Genomic DNA, 22,987 nt, shown 5'->3' with positions numbered 1-22,987 from the left:
GGGTACTGATTGGGGATGATCAGCCATGATCACATTGAATGGCGGTGCTGGCTCGAAGGACCTATTCCTGCACCTATTGTCTATTGTCTTTTGGTGCAGTAATCCCAGATTGTCCATGCGATGTACATCTAATACCCCTGTCCCACGGTACGAGTTCATTGCAAGAGCTCTCCCGAGTTTGCCCTGATTCGAACGTGGAGATTTACGGTAATGGCCGCTTGTCGGTACTCGGGGCTCTCGTGGACATTTTTCAACGTTGAAAAATCTTCACGAGTCTTCCCGAGCTTACCTGCCGTTAGCGAGTCTTCCCGAGTACCTGCCGTTAGCGTTACGAGCCGCTAAGGGACGTCCCCGAGCTCCGACGTACCCCCTACGTTCATTCTCCGTGCTTACCACGAGTTTGATTTTTTTTTAAACTCGGGAGAGCTCTTGGAATGAACTCGTACCGTGGGACAGGGTATGCCCCTGTCCCACTTAGGAAACCTGAACGGAAACCTCTGGAGACTTTGCGCCCCACCCAAGGTTTCCGTGCGGTTCCCGGAGGTTTTTGTCGGTCTCCCTACCTGCTTCCACTACCTGCAACCTCCGGGAACCACACGGAAACCTTGGGTGGGGCGCAAAGTCTCCAGAGGTTTCCGTTCAGGTTTCCTAAGTGGGACAGGGGCATAACTCCTCTGACTGCTGCTGTTGAATTTGCCGACGTCGACCTTTCATTGTCTTTTGATCATGCGGACCAGCGCAGAAAATCTCTCCGCATCTCCCCCCAATTACCTTGAGCGTCTGCGCCAAAAACCCTGAGTGTGTGGCGGGCATTGCTGAGAGTGTGTAGCCGAGGAGAGTAGATTTCTAACTGATGAAAACTTGCCCTTCATACAGGTTGATATGGGTCTACCGTGTCTGCAGCGAGTGGTTCAGCTGCCCCAGATTCCATGGGACCATTACACATCGGGAATTGGACATTTTGATAAAGAATACAGAAATAAGAAACACAATACACGAAGGTTAAAACTCATCTTTGACAAAGGTACAACCTGTTCACATTTCTTTACAATCCACTTCACCCCTGAAATGTTGATTAAGACCCAGCAAAATTCTCCGATTTTCTTTCTCTCCGGAGGTCATTTAGTCTTTGTTGAATGAGTTCGCATTAACCAACCTGATCTCCCAGTGGCCGAGCACTTCAACTCCCCCTCCCATTCCAAATCCGACCTTTCTGTCCTGGGCCTCCTCCATGGCCAGAGTGGGTCCCACCGCAAATTGGAGGAGCAGCACCTCATATTTCGCTTGGGCAGATTACAGCACGAACATTGACTTCTCCAATTTCTTGCTTTCTCCCTCTTTCCCCTCCCCTTCCCAGCTCTCCCACAGCCCACTGTCTCTGCCTCTTCCTTTCTTCTTCCCACCCACCCCCAAATCAGTGTGAAGAAGGGTCTCGACCCGAAACGTCACCTATTCCTTCGCTCCATAGAAGCTGCCTCACCCGCTGAGTTTCTCCAGCATTTCTGTCTACCTTCGATTTTTCCAGCATCTGCAGTTCTTTCTTAAAGGTTATGATTGATTGTAGAATCTTACAGCAGAGAAGGAGGCTCTTTGCCTCCTCAGGTTGGGTTGACTATTTGAAAGAGATATGATTGGTGCCACTCCCCTGCTTTTTAGCTGAAGAAAATGTAATGTGTCCTTTTCCCATTGTCTTCTGGAAACTGTGTTTGGTTTAGTCTTTTTCCTCAGATTTGTTTAATATCGCAATGTTCCTTTCGCCTGGGTTAGGATTGCCACTGAGACCAAAGAGTCCCCTGGATCCCAAGAAGGACCCAGAGTCGTCTTCATCATCGTCGTCTTTTTACTCTTCAGTGTTGCCTTTGAGTGATGCCCCCGAAATAATGATATCAAACAGTCGTTCACAGGTGAAGAAAGTTGCAATGGTTTCATTCAATGCTATCAGGAAAGGAAATACAAGATTAACAATGGCACATAGCGGGCTTGTATTACATAGCGTTTACCGAGACCCGGGTTCGATCCCGACTACAGGTGCTGTCTGTGCGGAGTTTGTACGTTCTCCGTGTGACCTGCGCGGGTTTCCTCCGAGATCTTCGGTTTCCTCCCACACTCCAAAGACGTACGAGTTTGTAGGTAAATTGGATTGGTATAAATGTAAAATTGTCCCCTAGTGTGTGTAGGAAAGTGCGGAGATCGCTGGTCGCTGGGCCGAAGGGCCTGTCTCCGTGCTGTATCTCTAAACTAAACTAAACTCACAGAGTGTGATTTGGAAAACGTAAACATATTGGTGTCATGTTGACCATTTTCCATTGGATTTTATTTGTACTATTAGTAGCCCCCCATGACTGACCATGGGTGATGCATCCTGGTCGGATGCAAGCCCGGGCGATGTCATGTGGAGGACAGGTTGTTGCCCATGCAGCACGTCCCCCCTCTCCACGTCATTGATCGATCCAAAGGAACTGCAGGGTCGTTACAGTTTGTCACCAGCGCCATCACAGGAGCTGCCAGAGCGAGGTTGTAGACAACGACGAACTGCCTTAGGGGCTCCGACTCCGGATCTTCTTGAGGTTTACTCCTGGAGCCTTTTCCATGACTGGATATGGCCACAAGGCAGTGGAGGTTGTAAATCAGAGTCTTCCCTCTCCTAGATGGACTGCCTTCCCAGGCTGATGAGCCCCATCTGCCCTTGTACTATTAAACCCATGAACAGCAATATTGCTATGTGGCAGCACTGTAGCGGTACAGTTCGTGGCTTGTCAGGCCTGCTGGATATCCCAGTTGCCAACCACTTTAATCCCTCTTCCCATTCCCATACCACCTTTCCGGCCTGGGCTGCCAGAGTAAGACCACACGCAAACTGGAGGAACAACACCTCGTGTTCCGCTCGGATAGCTTTCAAGCCAGTGGCATGTGCATTGAATTCTCCAACTACCCACCTATCACTTGCCAGGCTTTGTTCCACATGCTGCCTCACTTCCAGCCTTCTCCCCCTACTACAATCAGCCTGAAGAAGATTCCTCACTCAGAATGTCATCTCTCCAGAGATGCTGCCTGACTTGCTAAGTTACTCCGGCACTTTGTCATTCTTATCAGTGTTTTTTCCGATCAACATGATTCCTTTTGTTTTACAAAGCTATCTATAAAGAATAAAATATCCTTTTACTTTTTACCTTTAAATTGATATAGTGTCATAGAGTGATATTATGGGGAACAGGGCCCTTTGGCCCAACGTGCCCACACCGCCCAACATGTCCCAGTTACACTAGTCCCACCTGCCTGCGCTTGGTCCATATCCCTCCAAACCTGTCCAATCCATATAACTGTCTAACTGTCTCTTAAACGTTGGGATAGTCCCAGCCTCAACTACCACCTCTGGCAGCTCGTTCCATACACCCACCACCCTTTGTGTGGAAATGTTACCCCTCAGATTCCCCTTTTCCCCTTCGCCTTGAATTGAACTATGAGATACAGTGAGCTATGAGCTAAGGTGATCTTTACAAAACAAGCATCTAAATGAAGTGTAAAGGGCAATGCTGGAATTACTTTGGGAACAGATGTATGTAGTTGGCAGAATTTTGCCAAATTGATTTCAATGTGAAGTTGACCCCTTTGGAAAGTAAAAACAACAGATGTTTTTAAACGTGAAAAATATTGTTCAACCTGTTTCACGTAATTCTTTCATTGAAAGCTACATCGTGCAATAATTAAGTCTTGGCTTGTTAGTGGGATAAGTGGCTGATGAAGGGTTGAGGAGTGGGCGATGACAATTTGTACAGAGCTACATATGAAAGTATATATTGTGTCTATATATATATATATATATAGCAGATTCTGAAAGTGAATCCGATTATATTCAATACTTTATTTGGAAGATTTATATATAGTTTTTGTTTCTGGTGTAAACATTTCCAGGTAATACGAGGAAGGATTTGCGATGACTCCAAGTCGGAAACATTTAACCAGCTATGGAGTGTGGAAGAACAGGTACATTTTCCCATGTTCATAAGTTCTAGGAGCAGAATTAGGCCATTCGGCCCATCAAGTCTACTCCACCATTCAATCATGGCTGATCTATCTATCCCTCCTAACTCCATTCTCCTGCCTTCTCCCCATAACCTCTGACGCCCGTCCTAATCAAGAATCTATCTATCTCTGCCCAAAAACTATCTACTGACCTGACCTCCGCAGCCTCAGAATTCCACAGATTCACCACCTTCTGACTAAAGAAATTCCTCCTCATCTCCTTCCTAAAAGAACGTCCTTTAATTCTGAGGCTGTGACCTCTAGTCCTAGACTCTCCCACTTGTGGAGACATCCTCTCCACATCCACTCTATCCAAGCCTTTCACTATTCAGTATGTTTCAATGAGGTCCCCCCCTCATTCTTCTAAACTCCAGACCCAGTGCCATCAAACGCTCATCATCATCATCCTTCCTACATAATAAACAAAACATTGTGTTACCGTTGAGAACTTACAAACTTAAATTTCCTTTTACAGTTTAGTTTATTGTCACGTGTACCGAGGTACAGTGAAAAGCTTTTGTTGCGGTTGCTATCCAGTCAGCGGAAAGACAATACATGATTACAATCGAGCCATTCGCAGTGTATGGATACATGATAAAGGAATAACGTTAGGTGCAAGGTAAAGCCAGCAAAGTCCGATCAGTGATAGTCCGAGGGTCACCAATGAGGTGGACAGTAGTTCAGTACTGCTCTCTGGTTGGGATTGACAATAGACAATAGACTGAAAGTAAGCATGCAGGTACAGCAGGCAGTGAAGAAAGCTAATGGCATGTTGGCCTTCATAACAAGAGGAGGAATATAGGAGCAAAGAGGTCCTTCTGCAGTTGTACAGAGCCCTCATGAGACCACACCTGGAGTATTGGGTGCAGTTTTGGTCTCCAAATTTGATGAAGGACATTCTTGCTATTGAGGGAGTGCTGCGTAGGTTCACAAGGTTAATTCCTGGGATGGCGGGACTGTCATCTGCTGATTATTAAAATTATTATAGGATTGGACACGCTAGAGGCAGGAAACATGTTCCCGATGTTGGGGGAGTCCAGAACCAGGGGCCACAGTTTAAGAATGAGGGGTAAGCCATTTAGAACGGAGATGAGGAAAAACTTTTTCACCCAGAGAGTTGTGAATCTGTGGAATTCTCTGCCTCAGAAGACAGTGGAAGCCAATTTTCTGGATGCTTTCAAGAGAGAGTTAGATGGAGCTCTTATAGATAGCAGAGTCAGGGGATATGGGGAGAAGGCAGGAACGGAGTACTGATTGTTAATGATCAGCCATGATCACATTGAATGGCGGTGCTGGCTCGAAGGGCCGAATGGCCTACTCCTGCACCTATTGTCTATTGTCTATTGGTAGGAGGGTTCAGTTACTTGGTAAACAGCTGTCGTCTGCACCCTTTGCCTACAGATTCTGCCCCATTCAAATGATTGGAAAGGTCGGCAGTGTGACTGCCCCTCTCTCACCTTGCAAGACGCAGGGCACTAACGTATCTTTTCATTCCCCTATTAAAGAAACAATTGGAGGACCTGCTGCTTAAATACCCCCCGGAAGAAGTGGAAACGCGGCGCTGGCAGAAGATAGCAGACAAGTTGGGCAACCGAACTGCCAAGCAGGTAACCCACATGTGTTACAGTGTCAGCTTGACTAAGCAACTAACACCACGGTTGTTGATTGTATACAACGATCCATTACATGTTCATCAGGAAGTGCTGGCTCCGTCCTGGGGGCGGAGTTGGAGTTGGATTCACGGGAGGTTGGTCTTGGAGGGGAGGATGCTCCTCAAACTGCGGAGCATACTGGACAATACAGCTCACCCCCTCCATGACACACACTGGTCAACCTGAGGATCACCTTCAGCAACAGACTGGTTCCCACCAAGATGCAGCACAGAACGCCACAGGAGATCCTTCTTCCCCGTGGCTATCAAACTGTACAACTCCTCCCGGGGGGTAGACTGTTGTGGGGTAGACTGACTCCCTTCCCCATCCCCCCCCACTCCCAGCCTTTGCACATCCCCAATCCTTTCCACTCGTCACTTTAATTTCATGTTTCATGTACCTCGTTGTGTTTTATGTTGTGTTGGCTGACTAATTTCCCTCCTGGGATAAATAAAGTTCTATCGTATCGTAGGTGTTTATAACTGTTCACTATCACGTACATCAGATGGCTCAGAGTTTCACCTTGACTGGTTCCAGAGGTGTATACAGTACAGTCCTGTGAACTCTATTTCAAGTGACTAACCAATCTAGGTACAGTGATTCATTTTGGATGGAGTAACATGAGACTACCAGATTGACAACTTTGAAATTGTGAGTTCAAATGCTATGTCGAAATTGAATTGGATAAATGATGGATTTGTGCTTTGGAACGGCGAATGGAATGGGAAAATGCTGGGTGTTTGGAGAACCCTCGGGCGTCTTCAAATAGTGACGACTGTCTCCCTGCTTGGGTTTCATTTCACATTTATGCACTGTAATGGATTTCCATTGTTTTGTGAAATAGTGCAATATCCAAGTCAAGAGTGTTTTATTGTCATATGTCCCAGATAGGACAATGAAATTCTTGCTTGCTGCAGCACAACAGAGTATGTAAACATAGTACACAGCGGAGAAAAAAACAAGTTCAGTGTGTGTATATACACAGGCACACATACGCAATAAATAAATAAATGTAGTGCAATAATAATAGTCTGTTGTAGTTCAGAGCTGAATTGTCGTTGTGTTTAATCTCCTTTCCACCTCTGTGCCCGTTTCACTCCCGACTCCACCACGTTGATTTTAGGCCCAGTCGGTTACTGATAGAAATTGTTCGTAGAAGGCGCAGTGGTAGAGTTGCTACCTTGCAGCGGCAGAGACCCGGTTTCGATCCTCACCACGGGTGCTCTCTGTACGGAGCTTGTACGTTCTTCCCGTGACCTGCGCGGGTTTTCTCCGGGATCTCTGGTTTGCTCCCAGACATACAGGGTTGTAGGTCAACTGGCTTGGGATAATTGTAAATTGCCCCGGTGTGCGCAGGATAGCGTTAGTCCGCGGGGATCACTGGGCCAGCACGGACCCGGTGGGCCGAAGGGCCTTGTTTCCCGTTGTATCTTCCAGACTAAACTAAACTATCGATCTTTGAACAACAGCTATTTTTTATTGTTTTCTGAGTCATTCGTAACTGTCACTGTATGTCATGTTGTTACTTGTGGGCGGAGCACCAAGGCGAATTCCTTGTATGTGAATACTTGGCCAATAAACGTACTTTTGTTGGTATTTCATCCCCCATGTCACGCCCAATATCCATCCCCAAACCGTCTGTATTAACAGAAGTATCTGTTTTATTGTGCTTGAATTATATTGGTCTGCTTTGTAGATTATTTCATAAGAACTTGATTGGCTACAAAGGATATGAAAGGTACTATGTTAATGAAACTGGAGAAACTCAGCGGGTGAGGCAGCATCTATGGAGCGAAGGAATAGGTGATGTTTCGGGTCGAGACCTCAACCTGAAACGTCACCCATTCCTTTGCTCCATAGATGCCGCCTCACCCGCTGAGTTTCTCCAGCATCTTTGTCAACTTTCGATTTTTCCAGCATCTGCAGTTCTTTCTTAAATATGTTAATGAAGCTCATCCCTTATGAATGTCACAGGAAATATAATCTCAGTGCATGTGGTGGGACGAGGGTGAGTTTCCTTAACGTTACACGTTGCAAGGAGTGCTCAGGGAGGAGTAGCACCTTTGGTGGCCATAAGAATTAGGCCATTCGGCCCATTAAGTCTACTCCGCCATTCAATCACGGCTGATCTAACCCTCCCTCCTAACCCCATTCTCCTGCCCTCTCCCCATAACCCCTGACACCCATACTAATCAAGAATCTATCGATCTCTGCAGTAAAAATCTCTGCAGTAAAAAAGGCCTCCACAGCCTTCTGTGGCGAAGAATTCCTCAGATTCACCACCCTCTGACTAAAGAAATCCCTCCTCATCTCCTTCCTGGGGGACATGTTGTGCGCCTCTGACTCTGAGGGTAGTTTGCCCACCTTTGGCCCCCACCTGGATCATAGAGTCATAGAGTGGTACAGTGTGGAAACAGGCCCTTCGGCCCAACTCGCCCACACCGGCCAACAATGTCCCAGCTACACTAGTCTCCACCTTTGGTCCATATCCCTCCAAACTTGACCTATCCACGTACCTGTCCAACTGTTTCTATAAACGTTGGGATAGTCCCAGCTTCAACTAACTCCTTGGGCAGCTCGTTCCATACACCCACCACCCTTTGTGTGAAAAAGTTACCCCTCAGATTCCTATTACATTTTTTCCCCTTCACCTTGAACCCATGTCCTCTGGCCCTCGATTCCCCTACTCTGGGCAAGAGATTCTGTGCATCTATCTAGCTCCGAGCAGCTGTTAACATGAGGCAGCGGCCACACCCTGGAAAACAGCTTTGGCTGGCAGGCTAAACCGGGCGATGGTAGCCGACGGGTCTCGAACCCTCGGTGAATTTGGGGACTTGCTCAGCCCAGCATGCGGCGTCTGTTCCTGGCAGATTGGGTGGAAGGTTCAACGGGCGGGAAAGCGGCTCAGCAACGCACCGTGGAGTGCAAAGGGCACGTCAAAGCACGAAAGAAGACATGGCCATCCAACGCAGCCGAAGGAGTTTGCAGCCGTAACGTCTAACCGTGCCTCTGGAATGCAGCTCCTGTGGCCGAGAGGGTGGGGTTTGTTCGTGGGCCACAGCCTCTCCACCTCGATCTCTCCCACGCACAGGTTTCTGTGCGTCTTATCAGTCTCCCGCGCGTGTGACTTGTGCGTGAGCCCCACTCGATCCCACAAGACACGAGACTTCACAACCACGCTAGCGTCGTCTCTATGCGTGAAGGAACTGCAGACGCCAGTTTAAACCGAAGATAGACGCAACATGCTGGAGTAACTCGGGCAGCATAGACAGGGTAGACAGTCAGAATCATCTTCCCAGGGTGGAAATGTCAAAAAGCTGGAGGGCTTAGCGTTCGGGTGAGAGGGGCAAAGTTTAAAGGAGATGTGCAGGACAGGAACGGGTGACGTTTCGGGAACGAGACCTGACATTTCGGGTCGGGTTGGGTTTGAAGAAGGGCTTCGACCCGCAAAACGTCACCCATTCCTTCTCTCCGGAGATGCTGCCTGTCCCGCTGAGTTACTCCAGCCTTTTGTGCCTGCCTATTGTGGTCTATGTCGGACTACCACCACATAGAAAATAGGTGCAGGAGTAGGCCATTCGGCCCTTCGAGCCTGCACCGCCATTCAATATGATCATGGCTGCCAGGACAAACAGAAGAGTGTGAATGCAAAGTTTAGTGAATAGCCTGACATGTGTGACCTCGTGTTTCCTTCCAACTATCCCAGCCATTCTGCGTTGTGTATGAAACCCGCTAACCCGTTTCTTTTTACCTTGTCATTCAGGTTGCCAGCAGGGTGCAGAAATACTTTATTAAGTTGGCTAAAGCTGGGATCCCGATTCCAGGAAGAACACCAAATGTGTACCTGCATTCAAAAAAGGTATTGCGTGCCTAACACGGAGCCGAGAAAAGCACGGGGGCATTTTTTTCTCTCTGCCTATTTATGAACATAGAGCACGGAGTACAGGACAGGAACACAATGTCTGTGCTCAACACGCTGCTAAGAGAAATAATTCTCCGCTGCCTGTACGTGAGCCATATCCCTTCATTCCCTGCAGATCCAAGCCTCATAAATGTCACTTTCAAATCTGCCATTGCCCCTGCAAATGTGTTCCAAGCACCTTCCACCCTCTGTCTGTAAAAAAAAAAACCTGCCCCGCACATCTTTGCTCCTCTCACCTCGAAGCTATGTTCTCTGACCTCAGACATATTCATCAGGGTAAGATGATTCTGACTCTTCATGCTATCTCTATGCTTCACATCATTTTATATACTTGTACCAGGTCTCCCCTCAGTCACTGGCAGCTCCTTTACTTAAAAAGGTTCATTTGCCTTTAGTTTAGTTTGGTTCAGTTTATAGAGAGAGAGAGAGAGAAAGAGAGAGAGCACGGAAACAGGCCCTGCGGCCCGATGAGTCGACGCCGAGCAGTCATAACACCCCGTAATCTTAACACTATCCTACACACCGGGTAACAATTTACAATCTTTACACCGAGGCCAATTAATCTACAAATCTGTACACCTTTGGAATGTGGGAGGAATTTCTCCGGAGCACCCGGAGAAAACCCACGCAGTCACGGGGAGAACGTGCAAACTCCGTACAGACAGCACCCGTAGTCAGCGCGCCGGCCTAAATTCCATCCATGTCCTTTCCTAACCTCTGTGAATGAGATCGATGTACTCTGAAGAAGGGTCTTGATCCGAAACGTCACTCATTCTTTCTCTCCAGTGATGCTGCCTGTCCCGCTGAGTTACTCCAGCATTTTGTGCCTACCTGTTGTAAACATTGTCGCTAGTGTGTGTAGGACAGTGTTACTGTGTGGGGATCATTGGTCGGCGCGGGCCGAAGGGCCTGTTTCCGCGCTGTATCTCTAAACTAAACTAAAAATAATATGCACCGACACAGTGAAATTATTTTTGCATTTATCACACGTGCGGGCACCGCCATTATTGGCGCCGTTATTCAAAGTCCGGTCGGCCCACGTGCTCGAGGTATTGGAGCAATTCCCGCAAACCAACATCCCTTTCCTCTCCTCGCCCGCCCGGCCATCTTTGTGTCCCGCGGGGGGGGCACCTCCTGCAGCCGACCTGAAGGCACTGGAGGCATTAGCCCGGTTCACCCTTCTGTGAATCCTTGCTCCTCGCGGAGGACTTTTCCAGCTCCATCCCGGTTCCGCCGTCTGCAGAGCCTTCGGGCGGCTTCCCGATACCTTCCGCCATCGACTGAGGTCACGCCAACCGCAAGCCTTCGTACAGACTGCGTTGAGCCTTCAGGCGTGTTCCCGGTCCTGCCGGAGACCGAGGCGGGCAAGCCGGGCCTACCGGGCAGGTCCTCCGAGATCAGTCCACGGTGGGCGAGTCGGGCCTGCTTGCCAGGAGTGCCCTGGCCCGCTGCTTGTTGGTGGGTCATTGGCTTTAAGAAAGAACCCCTTGTGTAGGTTAGTGGGAGAATCGGGTGGAAGTTCAAGTCAAGTCAAGTTTATTCGTCACATACACATACGAGATGTGCAGTGAAATGAAAAGTGGCAATGCTCGCCGACTTTGTGCAAAAAGACAACCAAACAAACTATAAAGAGAATGGAACAGAATCACATATTCTTTTACATATTACATATTGTGGGAGGAAGGAAAAAGGGGGAAAAAACAGCAATTTAAAAAAAACAGTAGAGTGGTACAGTAAAGTTAGTCCCTGGTGAGATAGGAGTTTACAGTCCGAATGGCCTCTGGGCAGAAACTCCTTCTCAGCCTCTCCGTTCTCACAGCATGGCAACGGAGGCGTTTGCCTGACCGTAGCAGCTGGAACAGTCCGCTGCAGGGGTGGAAGGGGTCTCCCATGATCTTATTGGTTCTGGAGTTGCACCTTCTGATGTATAGTTCCTGCAGGGGAGCGAGTGAAGTTCCCATAGTGCGTTCGGCCGAACGCACTACTCTCTGCAGAGTCTTCTTGTCTTGCTCACCTTGATGGGTGAGCAGGGAGGTCAGGTTGCAGGGAAAGTAAGTGGGGGAATGGGTGGGATTGCTCGGTGAGCTAGTATACACTCGATGGGCCGAAATGGCTTCATTCTGTGTTGTGAAGGAATATGGAATGATCTGTCTTTTCAAATACAATTTGAAACAAATCCACTTGCATTTATCTCTTAAAATATTTAATGAAGAATTTAATCAAATGAAAACAAAATCTGTATAAACCTTTCTTCCCTTCTGAAGTATTTGAATATATAAACAGATTGGAACCAGTCGCTGTGACAAATGGACTGAGACTGGTTGAGTTGTTCCAAAATAGCAGTGGAAGCTGATTTATGCAGGGGCTTGATCTTGGAGATGGTTTAATGATATGGAAGCCTTGCTTTTTGATTTTAAAAAGATCATTTTCTGGCTGACTAAATAATGCAGTAATTCTCTATTTAAGCATTGTTTGATTGTTAATAAGTCCATTATGTTATGGTATAAACTGCGATGATGGTAACATTATTGAGAGGGGACTGCTGCCTTTGTGGGTGCAGGGAATCAAATAAAATGCGGCTGCCACTAGGATTGCAATCTCATCATCTTTAAACTATCCTGACAGCATAAAGTTTAAATATGCGTTGCCTGTTCAGAGGAATCCATTTGTCCACTTGGAGTAACAGCGGGAACTGACACAACTTTACTGTAATTGGCAAAATGAGATGAGTAGAAAGGAACTGCAGATGCTGGTATATACACCGAACAATAGACACAGTGCTGGAGTAACTCAGTGGGTCAGGCATTATCTCGTTTTCTCCAGAGATGGCTGCCTGACCTCCTGAGTTACTCAAAAATGCTGGAGAAACTCAGCGGGTGAGACAGCATCTATGGAGCGAAGGAATAGGTGACGTTTCGGGTTGAGACCCTTCTTCTGGGTCTCGACCCGAAACGTCACCTATTCTTTCGCTCCATAGATGCCGCCTCACCCGCCGAGTTTCTCCAGCATTTTTGTCTACCTTCGATTTTTCCATCATCTGCAGTTCTTTCTAATAATAATAATATATCTTTTATTGTCATTGCACGTCAGTGCAACGAGATTTAGTGTGCAGCTCCACTGATGTACAAGAAGGTAAATAATACAATACATAAATAAACAAGCTGAATTGATTGACGTGACCATCTGAGGGAGACTGTCCAAAGGGGGTGGGTGGGGGGGCACTCATTAGGGCTGGTTCAGAGCCGCTATAGCTCTTGGGATAAAACTGTTCCTGAGTCTGGAGGTTCGGGTGTAGAAGGCCTTGTAACGTCTGCCGGAGGGAAGTAGTTCTCAGAGTTACTCAAGCATTTTGTGTACTAAAAACGGGATGAGGTCCTTTTTGATTTTAAATTGGTTTTGATTCAGGCAAGTGCTGCCTAAATAGATGATGGAGACAGAGTTGATAACAATTTTTAAAAGGGTTGTTACTTGTACATTAGAGCATAGAACAGTACAGCCTGTGTTTGTGCCAAACATGACGCTTCGCTGAATTGATCTCATCTGTCTGCAGGCGATCCATATCCCTCCCTCCATTCCCTGCTAATCCATGTCCCTATCTAAAATCACCATCAATAATTGTATTGCGAGAAATACAATTATTTAGTTTGATATCGTATCGTTGATGTGAAGCTTTAAGTGTAAGGGTATCAAACCTTATGACATTAATAGTTGGTGTGAACTGTGGTTTTTAAATGTAACAGGTAATGACGTGTAAAATACAAAGAACAGTTCTCACTTAGAAGGAAAGTGTAGGAGTTGCTCGTGAATACGAGTAGTAACTTAAGGGCTTGTCCAACTTGGGCGTCATTTGCGCGTCACGCAGGTGGCGTGCAAAGATTTTGTGAATCCCAAAATCCTGGGGCGCCACGAGTGACCGCGCGTTACTGCCTACGCCACCACGCACGCTTAATGCGCGCTTCGTGACGCGTAAATGATGTTGCATAAATTACGCACAAATGACGCCCAAGACAGGCCCCTTAGGTCCTGCTACACCTAAAAGTTCGGACGCGATTCAGAATGGGTCTAAGTATTGGAAGCTAGGAAGCTTGGCTGGTCTTTTGCATGGTAGGAGTGTTGTTGATGGGCTAAGTCTAGAGTCATTGTGACATAAATGATTGGGGAAAGTTGAATGTAGGTTAAAAACTTAGAAACAAGGAACTGCAGATTTAATTAAAACAGTAAAAGACACAAAGTGCTGGAGTACCTCGCGTCAGGCAGCTTCTGTGGAGAACGTGGGCAGGTGATGTTTCTGATCGGGACCCTTTAGACCTCTATTAGGTACAAAGGCAAGGCCCCTTTTGAGGACCAACCGTTGTACATCTGAAAGAGGGAGGCGAGGTGAGGGAGGTGAAAGCACGACAAGGGAGGAGTCAGGGGGTCAGACAAGGCCTCTTCAGGACCGACCGTGCTGCATCAGAAGCGGAATGGCGATAGTTACGTGTATGTCCACCAGTCCCTGCAGAATTTAATTTCTTGCTAAATTCCAGACCACTTTAGTTTAGTTTCTTGTCATGTGTACCGAGGTACAGTGAAAAGCTTTTGTTGCGTGCTAACCAGTCGGCAGAAAGACCATACATGATTGCAATCGATCAATTTAAAGTGTACAGATACATGATAAGGGAATAGCATTTAATGCAAGGTTAAAACCAGCAAAGTCCAATCAAGCATAGTCAGAGGGTCACCAAAGAGGTTGATAGTAGTTCAGCACTGCTCTCTGGTTGTTGGTAGGATGATTCAGTTGCCTGATAACAGCTGGGAAGAAACTGTCCCTGAATCTGGAGGTGTGCGTTTTCACACTTCCATACCTTTTGCCCGATGGGAGAGGGGAGAAGAGGGAGTGGCCGGGGTGTGACTGGTCCTTGATTGTGCTGCTGGCCTTGCCGAGGCAGCATGAGGTGTAGATGGTGTCAATGGAAGGGAGGTTGGTTTGTGTGGCTCGGGACAGGGTTATGCAAGTTCATTCTCGGATTAGCATGATATTTGTTATTTATTTATTCTGTACCTAAGGTAGGTGTCAATAAAAATGTAACTTCAATTGCTCCAAATTGGTTGCATTTGATGGAGCTGCACAGATTATTCCCAGTCTCTGTGTTTCTGAGAAACCTGAAGGGTGTTTGGAGAAGAGTTGTTATGCATGGTATAATCTTGATTATCTTCTAATTGAGGTTGTTTAATGTGAGAATCACACAAGATCAGAGCTCATTTCAGTCTTAACTAATAGCCACATTGAAATATAGTGCCTCTATGTAAGAGAAACATCATCCAAGTATCAAAATGGAGACACAAAGGAAATGCAGATGCTGGAATCTTGAGAAAAACACAAAGTGCTGGAGGAACTCAGCGGGTGAGGCCGCGCCTACGTAGGGAAGGGACAGGCGATTTTTTTTGATCAGGTCTGGAACTGAAGAAGGGTCCCAATCCAAAACGTCTGAACATTTTTCTCCACAGAGGCTGCCTGGCCCACTGAGTTCCTCCAGCACTTTGTTATTTTTTTAAATACCTAAACCAAGGATGCTGCTCCTGATTCTTTAGTTGAGTGTTTAAGAAAAAACTGCAGATGCTGGAAAAATTGAAGGTAGACAAAAATGCTGGAGAAAGTCAGCGGGTGAGGCAGCATTTATGGAGCGAAGGAATAGGTGACGTTTCGGGTCGAGACCCTTCTTCAGACTGATGTGGAGGTGGGAGGTGGGGAGGGGCGGGAAGAAGAAAGGAAGAGGCAGCAACAGTAGGCTGTGGGAGAGCTGGGAAGGAGGGAGAAAGCAAGGACTACCTGAAATTGGAGAAGTCAATGTTCATACCGCTGGGGTGTAAACTACCCAAGCGAAATATGAGGTGCAGCTCCTCCAATTTGTGGTGGGACTCACTCTAGTCATGCAGGAGGCCCAGGACAGAAAGGTCGGATTGGGAATGGGAGGGGGAGTTGAAGTGCTGGGCCACCGGGAGATCAGGTTGGTTAGTGCGAACCGAGCGGAGGTGTTGGGCGAAGCGATCACCAAGCCTGTGCTTTAGTTGAGTGTAGTTTGTTGTCACGTGTGCCGAGGTACAGTGAAAAGCTTTAGTTACATGCCAACCTGTCAGTGGAAAGACAATACGTGATTACAGTGGTGCCATCCACTGGTACACTTACATGATTAAGGCAAGAAATGCTGCTGTTGGAGTAGGGATTTAAAAGAGTGCAGCGATTGTAATGCGTGATTGCCGATCCACTTCTGTGACTAACATAGAGAGTTGCCTTGCTTGGGCTCCATAGAGTCCCATTGCTGGAAAGTAGATGTTGAGTACACGTCAAAGAAGATTTGGCAAAGGTTTCTACCAATTATCCTCCATCGAGTTTAGAAGAATGAGGGGAGACCTCATTAAATACAGAATAGTGAAAGGCTTGGGTAGAGTGGATGTGGAGACGGCGTTTCCATTCGTGGGAGAATCTAGGACTAGAGGTCATAGCCTCAGAATTAAAGGACGTTCCTTTAGGCAGGAGATTGTTTAGGCAGGAGATTGTTAAGGGCTTGGACATGCTAGAGGCAGGAAACATGTTCCCGGTGTTGGGGGAGTCCAGAACCAGGGGCCACAGTTTAAGAATAAGGAGTAAGCCATTTAGAACGGAGATGAGGAAACACTTTTTCTCACAGAGAGTGGTGAGTCTGTGGAATTCTCTGCCTCAGAGGGCGGTGGAGGCAGGTTCTCTGGATGCTTTCAAGAGAGGGCTAGATAGAGCTCTTAAAAATAACAGAGTCATGGGGATATGGGGAGAAGGCAGGAGCGGGGTAATGATTGGGGGTGATCAGCCATGATCACGAATGGCGGTGCTGGCTCGAAGGGCCGAATGGCCTACTCTTGCACCTATTGCCTATTGAGATGAAGGGGAATTTATTTCGTCAGAGGGTGGTGAATCTGTGGAATTCTTTGCCACAGAAGGCTGTGGAGGCCAAGTCAGTGGATATTTTTAAGGCAGAGATGGATAGATTCTTGATTAGTACTGGTGTCGGAGGTTATGGGGAGAAGGCAGGAGAATGGGGTGAGGAGGGAGGGATAGATCAGCCATGATTGAATGGCGGAGTAGGCTTGATGGGCCGAATTTTGCTCCTATCACTTATGAACTTATGATCGCTTTCTATATCTAAAAACAAATTGCCCCTCCAATCACATCAGCATATTAGGTGAAGCCATACTTTGATTCCTTCACAACCTTCTCTTCCTTCCTTTGCCTAATTCAACATCTTCTTATATGTAAGAAGGAACTACAGATGCTGGTTTACACCGAAGATAGACGCAAACAGCTGGAGTAACTCAGCGGGACAGGCAGCATCTCTGGAGAGAAGGAATGGGTGACGTTTCGGGTCGAGAAGAAGGCCTTTCTCCAGCTTTTTGCGTCTATCTTCGGTTTAAACCAGCATCTGCAGTTCCTTCCAACACATTTTTTCTGCTCCACTGCGAAATATCCTCAAGGTGTGTCTACTTTGAAGTTTGCATCTATATCCGACGAGAGTTCTGCAGCACCCCCTCTCGCTGCTCCCCCTCTGTGATTCCTCCTGCTTGAAAAGGGTCTCGACTCGAAACGTCACCCATTCCTTCTCTCCAGAGATGCGGCCTGTCCCACTGAGTCACTCCAGCTTTTATAGACAATAGGTGCGGGAGTAGGCCATTCGGCCCTTCGAGCCAGCACCGCCATTCAAAGTGATCATGGTTGATCATCCCCAATCAGTACCACGTTCCTGCCTTCTCCCCATATCCCCTGACTCCGCTATCTTTAAGAGCCCTATCTAGCTCTATCTTGAAAGTATCCAGAGAACCGGCCACCACTCTCTGAGGCAGAGAATTCCACAGACTCACAACTCTCTGTGAGAAAAAGTGTTCCCTCGTCTCCGTTCTAAATGATTTACCCCTTATTCTTAAACTGTGGCCCCTGATTCTGGACTCCCCCAACATCGGGAACATGTTTCCTGCATCTAGCGTGTCCAAACCCTTAATAATCTGATATGTTTCAATAAGATGCCCTCTCATCCTTCTAAACTCCAGAGTGTACAAGCCCAGCCGCTCCATTCTCTCAGCATACGACAGTCCCACCGTCCCGGGAATTAACCTTGTAAAACTACGCTGCACTCCCTCAATAGCAAGAATGTCCTTCCTCAAATTAGGGGACCAAAACTGCACACAATACTCCAGATGTGGTCGCACTAGGGCCCTGTGCAACAGCAGAAGGGCCTCTTTCCTCCTATACTCAACTCCTCTTGTTGTGAAGGCCAACATGCCATTTGCTTTCTTCACTGCCTGCTGTACCTGCATGCTTACTTTCATTGACTGATGAACAAGAACCCCCAGATCCCGTTGTACTTCCCCCTTTCCCAACTTGACACCATTTAGACATCTTTTTGTGTCTATCATCTGCTCCTATTTGTTTTTCACTTGTTGCCTCCTCTCTGCTCGCTTCATAAAGTCTGTTCATCTCTCCGTATTTTCCTCCTCATTTTTGCAGTTGGCCCACACACTGCCTGCGATGGCCAGCCCCCCTGTTGTCACATTATAGCTCCGGCAGTTTAAGGGGCAAAATGTGATTTGGATGACGACAGTGATGAAGGTGACTGGAGTCTTAAAGGTTGTTTGAATCCAGGGGCAGTCTGCATGCTGCCAACGTGATAGCTTTTGTATGGGTTTGTAGAGTGCATTATAACAGCAGTGTTTTCCCCTTAGGGAGGGTTTCTCATTTTCAACACATCTACAGTCGGACACCTCAGTTCAAGTGCATTACTCTTAGCCTTGTCAGTGCATTGGGAATACGAGGCCATTAGGACTGTCAACTCCTATCTCACCAGGGACTAACTTACTGGACCAATTTACTGGTTTTTTTTTTTTTTTTTTTTTTTTTTTTTTCCGTATATTATTTATATAGCACATTTTTAGTCAACTTGCATTGACCCCAAAGTGCTTCACACAATTACTTCCATACAGACAGGCAAAGGTGGGTGAAGTGTCTTGCCCAAGGACACACACAGGCAAAGGTAGGTGAAGTGTCTTGCCCAAGGACACAACGACAGTATGCACTCCAAGCGGGATTCGAACCAGCTACCTTCCGGTTGCCAGCCGAACACTTAGCCCATTGTGCCATCTGTCGTCCACAAAGACTGTTGTGTGCTGTCTTTGTAAAATTGCTGTTATTACTTTTTTTTCCCCCACAAATATGTAATTACTGATTCTGTTCCATTCTGTTTTGTAGTTTTTTGCACAATCCGCGAGCATTGCCACTTTTCATTTCACTGCACATCTCGTATGTGTATGTGACGAATAAACTTGACTTGACTAAGGCACAAGTTGAGCGTGTTCATCTAACCGTTCCAAGTGGCAGTCACGGAGTGGTGGAATGTTGACGAGCTTGTGTCTCGTTTGATCTTTTCTACCTTTGAGGGAGATAGATCTGGCACCATTCGAAGAACAGCAGAGTGTGTTCTCCCAGAGTGAGGGAATCTTATTGAAACATATAAGATCATTAAGGGTTTGGACACGCTGGAGGCATGGAAACATGTTCCCGATGTTGGGGGAGTCCAGAATCAGGGGCCACAGTTTAAGAATAAGGGGTAAGCCGTTTAGAACAGAGATGAGGAAACACTTTTTCTCACAGAGAGTTGTGAGTCTGTGGAATTCTCTGCCTCAGAGGGCGGTGGAGGCCGTTTCTCTGGATGCTTTTAAGAGAGAGTTAGATAGAGCTCTTAAAGATAGCGGAGTCAGGGGATATGGGGAGAAGGCAGGAACGGGGTACTGATTGTGGAAGATCAGCCACGATCACATTGAATGACGGTGGTGGCTTGAAGGGCCGTATGGCCTACTCCTGCACCTATTGTCTATTGCTTCACTCTCTCTCTCTCTGCATTTTACTGCCCAAGATTATCAGGGTCAGGGCAAATCCACCGAGTGTAGACTTTCACGGTTGCTGATGTGACAACTGCGACTGCACTCAAGTGTGGGGAAGGAATGTGTGGGAGGGAGCTGCACATGCTGGTTTCCAACGAACCTATGCAGTTTGAAGAAGGATCTCGCCCCGAAACGTCACCCAGTCCTTCCCCCCAGAGACGCTGCCTGTCCCGCTGAGTTACTCCAGCATTTTGTGTCTACCTCAAATGTTGTGAGATGTTTTGAGAGCGTGGTAAAGCACAAAATGAATTCCAGATGACATTTTGAGGTTAGTTACATTGGTTGATATTCAGAGATCAGTGATGTAAAGTCACAAGCAGAAAGTGCTGGGCCGGTTAGTTGTTAGAAGAGGAAGTATCTGCATTTAGAGTCATTGTAGCAGGGACAGGTTGGGCCGAAGGGCATGGGAACATGCCCTTATGTCTGTCAGCGTAGAAATAGCCCTTTTGGCCCACCTTGCCCACCAGGTCAGATCGGGGGGGGGAGTTTCCCCCCGCCACGGGAACCATGTAATCCCGGGCTACCCGCTACATGGTCGGATAGTCGGCGACTAAACCGTCTTCCCCCACCTGGTTTGCCAGGTGAGGAGGGGGCTGTGGACCCCCAGCAGGACCAAAAACAAGACCTGTCAAAGGGTGGCCCTAGCGAGCCAACGGCCATCCACACTTCAGTAGAAGTTGCGATCACTGTCGTACACGGCATTGTAAGGCTCCGTGCTGTTGATGTTTTCCACGATGATGATGATGATTGTCCAAGCCGATCCAATTGGCATTCTGGACTAGTTCTATATTCCTGCCTTTGGCCCAGATCCCTCTCAACCCCTTCCTATTCCTGTTATCAACTAGACCATCCTACCAACAACTAGAGAGCAGCCCTGAGCTGCTGTCGACCTCATTAGAGACCCTCGGACTGATCGGATTTTATTGGACTTTATCTTGCACTAAGCGTTATTCCCATTATTCCCTTTGTAATGTAAAATGTAATCATGTATAGCCTTTCCGCTGACTGGTTAGCACGCTTTCCACTGTACCTCTGTACACGTGACAATAAACTAAACTGAACTATCCTTGCATCTGCATAATAGAGTCCTTGACAAGTAGCATGTCAACCTGTTGAGATACTCCAGCATTTTCTGTTCGTGTTTCATTATCAGCACTTGTGGAATTCTGTGGAATTCTCTGCCTTGACGAGCGGTGGAGGCCGGTTCTCTGGATGCTTTCAAGAGAGAGCTAGATAAGGCTCTTAAAAATAGCGGAGTCAGGAGATATGGGGAGAAGGCAGGAACGGGATACTGATTGGGGATGATCAGCCATGATCACATTGAATGGCGGTGCTGGCTCGAAGGGCCGAATGGCCTACTCCTGCACCTATTGTCTATTGTGGTATCTTGCCTCTTACAGGCAACGTGGCAGCGGTGAATTTAGTTTGGTTTAGAGATACAGCGCGGAAACAGGCCCTTCAGCCCACCGCGTCTGTGCCGACCAGCGATCCCCGCACGCTAACACTATCCTACACACACTAGGGACAATTTGACAATGATACCAAGCCAAACTTGTACGTGTTTGGAGTGTGGTCGGAAACCGAAGATCTCGCAGAAAACCCACGCAGGTCACAGGGAGAAGGTACAAACTCCGTCCAGACAAGCACCCGTAGTCGGGATCGAGTCCGGGTCACTGGCGCTGTGAGGTAACGACTCTACCGCTGCGCAACTGTGCCGCCCCTGAATAAATGGGACTGAATTTGTTGACTTTTCCTTCAGACTTCAAGCAGACAGCAGCACCCTCTGAACAAGCACCTCTTCCGGCCGTCCACCTTCATGACGTCGCACGAACCCCCGGTCTACATGGACGATGAGGATGACAGGGGCAGCTTCTACAGCAGTCAGCTTGATGCTGCCGCTGACGAAGATATCTCGGTGAGTCCACTCGGAGAGTTACTGCCCCAGAAACGACAGCAGCGAGGGAGGCATCCCACAGCCAGACGTTTCCCTTCAAACCATTGCCTGTTATCAATTGCAGCAATTGAGAAAGAGTAGAGTCGATTTATTAGTGTCGAATTAATTGTCATAGTGTCATACAGCGTGGAAACAGGCTCTTCAGCCCAACTTACCCACACCAACCTTCATGCCCCATCTACACCAGTCCCACCTGCCTGCGTTTGGCCTTCTAAACCTATCCTTTCCATGTGCCTGTCTAAATAGAACGTCACCCATTCCTTCTCTCCAGAGATGCGGCCTGTCCCACTGAGTCACTCCAGCTTTTATAGACAATAGGTGCAGGAGTAGGCCATTCGGCCCTTCGAGCCATTCAATGTGATCATGGCTGATCGTCCACAATCAGTACCCCGTTCCTGCCTTCTCCCCATATCCTCTGACTCCACTATTTTTAAGAGCTCTATCTAGCTCTCTCTTGAAATGTTTCTTAAATGTTGTGATAGTACCTATCTCCTCTGACAGCCCGTTCCATACACCCACCATCCTTTGTGTGTAAAAAAAAAAGTTGCCCCTCAGTTTCCTATTAAATTTTTCCCACCGCACCTTAAACTTCTGCCCACTGGTTCTCGATTACCCCACTCTGGGTGAAAGATGCTGAGGATTGACCTGAGGATTGTTCTATTCCTCTCATGAGCTTGCACACCTCTATAAGATCACCCCTCATCCTCTTGCGCTCCAAGGAATAGAGTCCCAGCCTACTCAACCTCACCCTGCAGCTCAGAACCTTGTCACATGTGAACACGCATAGTGAGGTACAGTTAGTGTTGCCAACTGTCCCGTATTAGCCGGGACATCCCGTATATTGGGCTAAATTGGTTTGTCCCGTACAGGACCGCCCTTGTCCCGTATTTGACCGCTACTACTCGGGTCGAGGGGACTGTCGGGTCGGAGCGCCGCGTCCGGCCCCGCCTCACCCGTCCCGACGTAGTGCAGCCCATGGAGTGCAGCAGCAGCAGCGCCTCGCCCGTGGCCCCGTCGGTCGGCAGCCCGGCCAGCTGTCCGACCTTCGTACCTTCGCTTACCGCCGACACCACCACCACCACCCCTCCTTCTCATGGCCGATCATCGGTTCACGAGTTGGACGGGGCGCCGGACTTTGCGCGGCCCGGGCCAAAACTCCTCCGCTGGCCCGCCGGCTGGGCTTTGTGTACAGTCCAGCACCCGGGCCAACTCATCATTCACCCAGCCACGGCCTAGTCGGTCAACGAACTGCCGTCGGGAATTTGTCCCGTATTTTGACCTTTTGTCCCTTATTTAGGAGTGAGAAAGTTGGCAACCCTACCTGCAGGTACAATGAGAATCTAGCTTGCACAGCATCACAAGGAACTAGCCACACTCTGGCAAATCCACAGAAACATAAATGACACACATACCCCCTCATGCATGACAATAAAGAGAAAGAGGTCGCGTGTAAAAAAGACAAACAAACAAACAAAAGCAATAATTCCACCCAAT

At 47.8% G+C, this 22,987-nt stretch overlaps 1 protein-coding gene across 2 annotated transcripts in view; it reads left to right on the top strand.

The window, feature by feature from the left end:
• Positions 1-22,987, top strand: part of zzz3 (zinc finger ZZ-type containing 3) — a 137,598-nt gene that overhangs the window by 97,627 nt on the left and 16,984 nt on the right. For both annotated transcript variants that reach the window (XM_033029034.1, XM_033029035.1), the window contains exons 4-9: positions 877-1,024; positions 1,768-1,904; positions 3,913-3,984; positions 5,529-5,630; positions 9,439-9,534; positions 21,299-21,454. In XM_033029034.1, the coding sequence (XP_032884925.1) occupies positions 877-1,024; positions 1,768-1,904; positions 3,913-3,984; positions 5,529-5,630; positions 9,439-9,534; positions 21,299-21,454 (711 nt within the window). The remainder of the gene's footprint in view (positions 1-876; positions 1,025-1,767; positions 1,905-3,912; positions 3,985-5,528; positions 5,631-9,438; positions 9,535-21,298; positions 21,455-22,987) is intronic.

The sequence above is a fragment of the Amblyraja radiata genome, chromosome 10 (genome assembly GCF_010909765.2).
Source record: "Amblyraja radiata isolate CabotCenter1 chromosome 10, sAmbRad1.1.pri, whole genome shotgun sequence".
Lineage (NCBI taxonomy): Eukaryota > Metazoa > Chordata > Chondrichthyes > Rajiformes > Rajidae > Amblyraja > Amblyraja radiata.
This window is presented reverse-complemented; position numbering and strand designations above follow the sequence as displayed.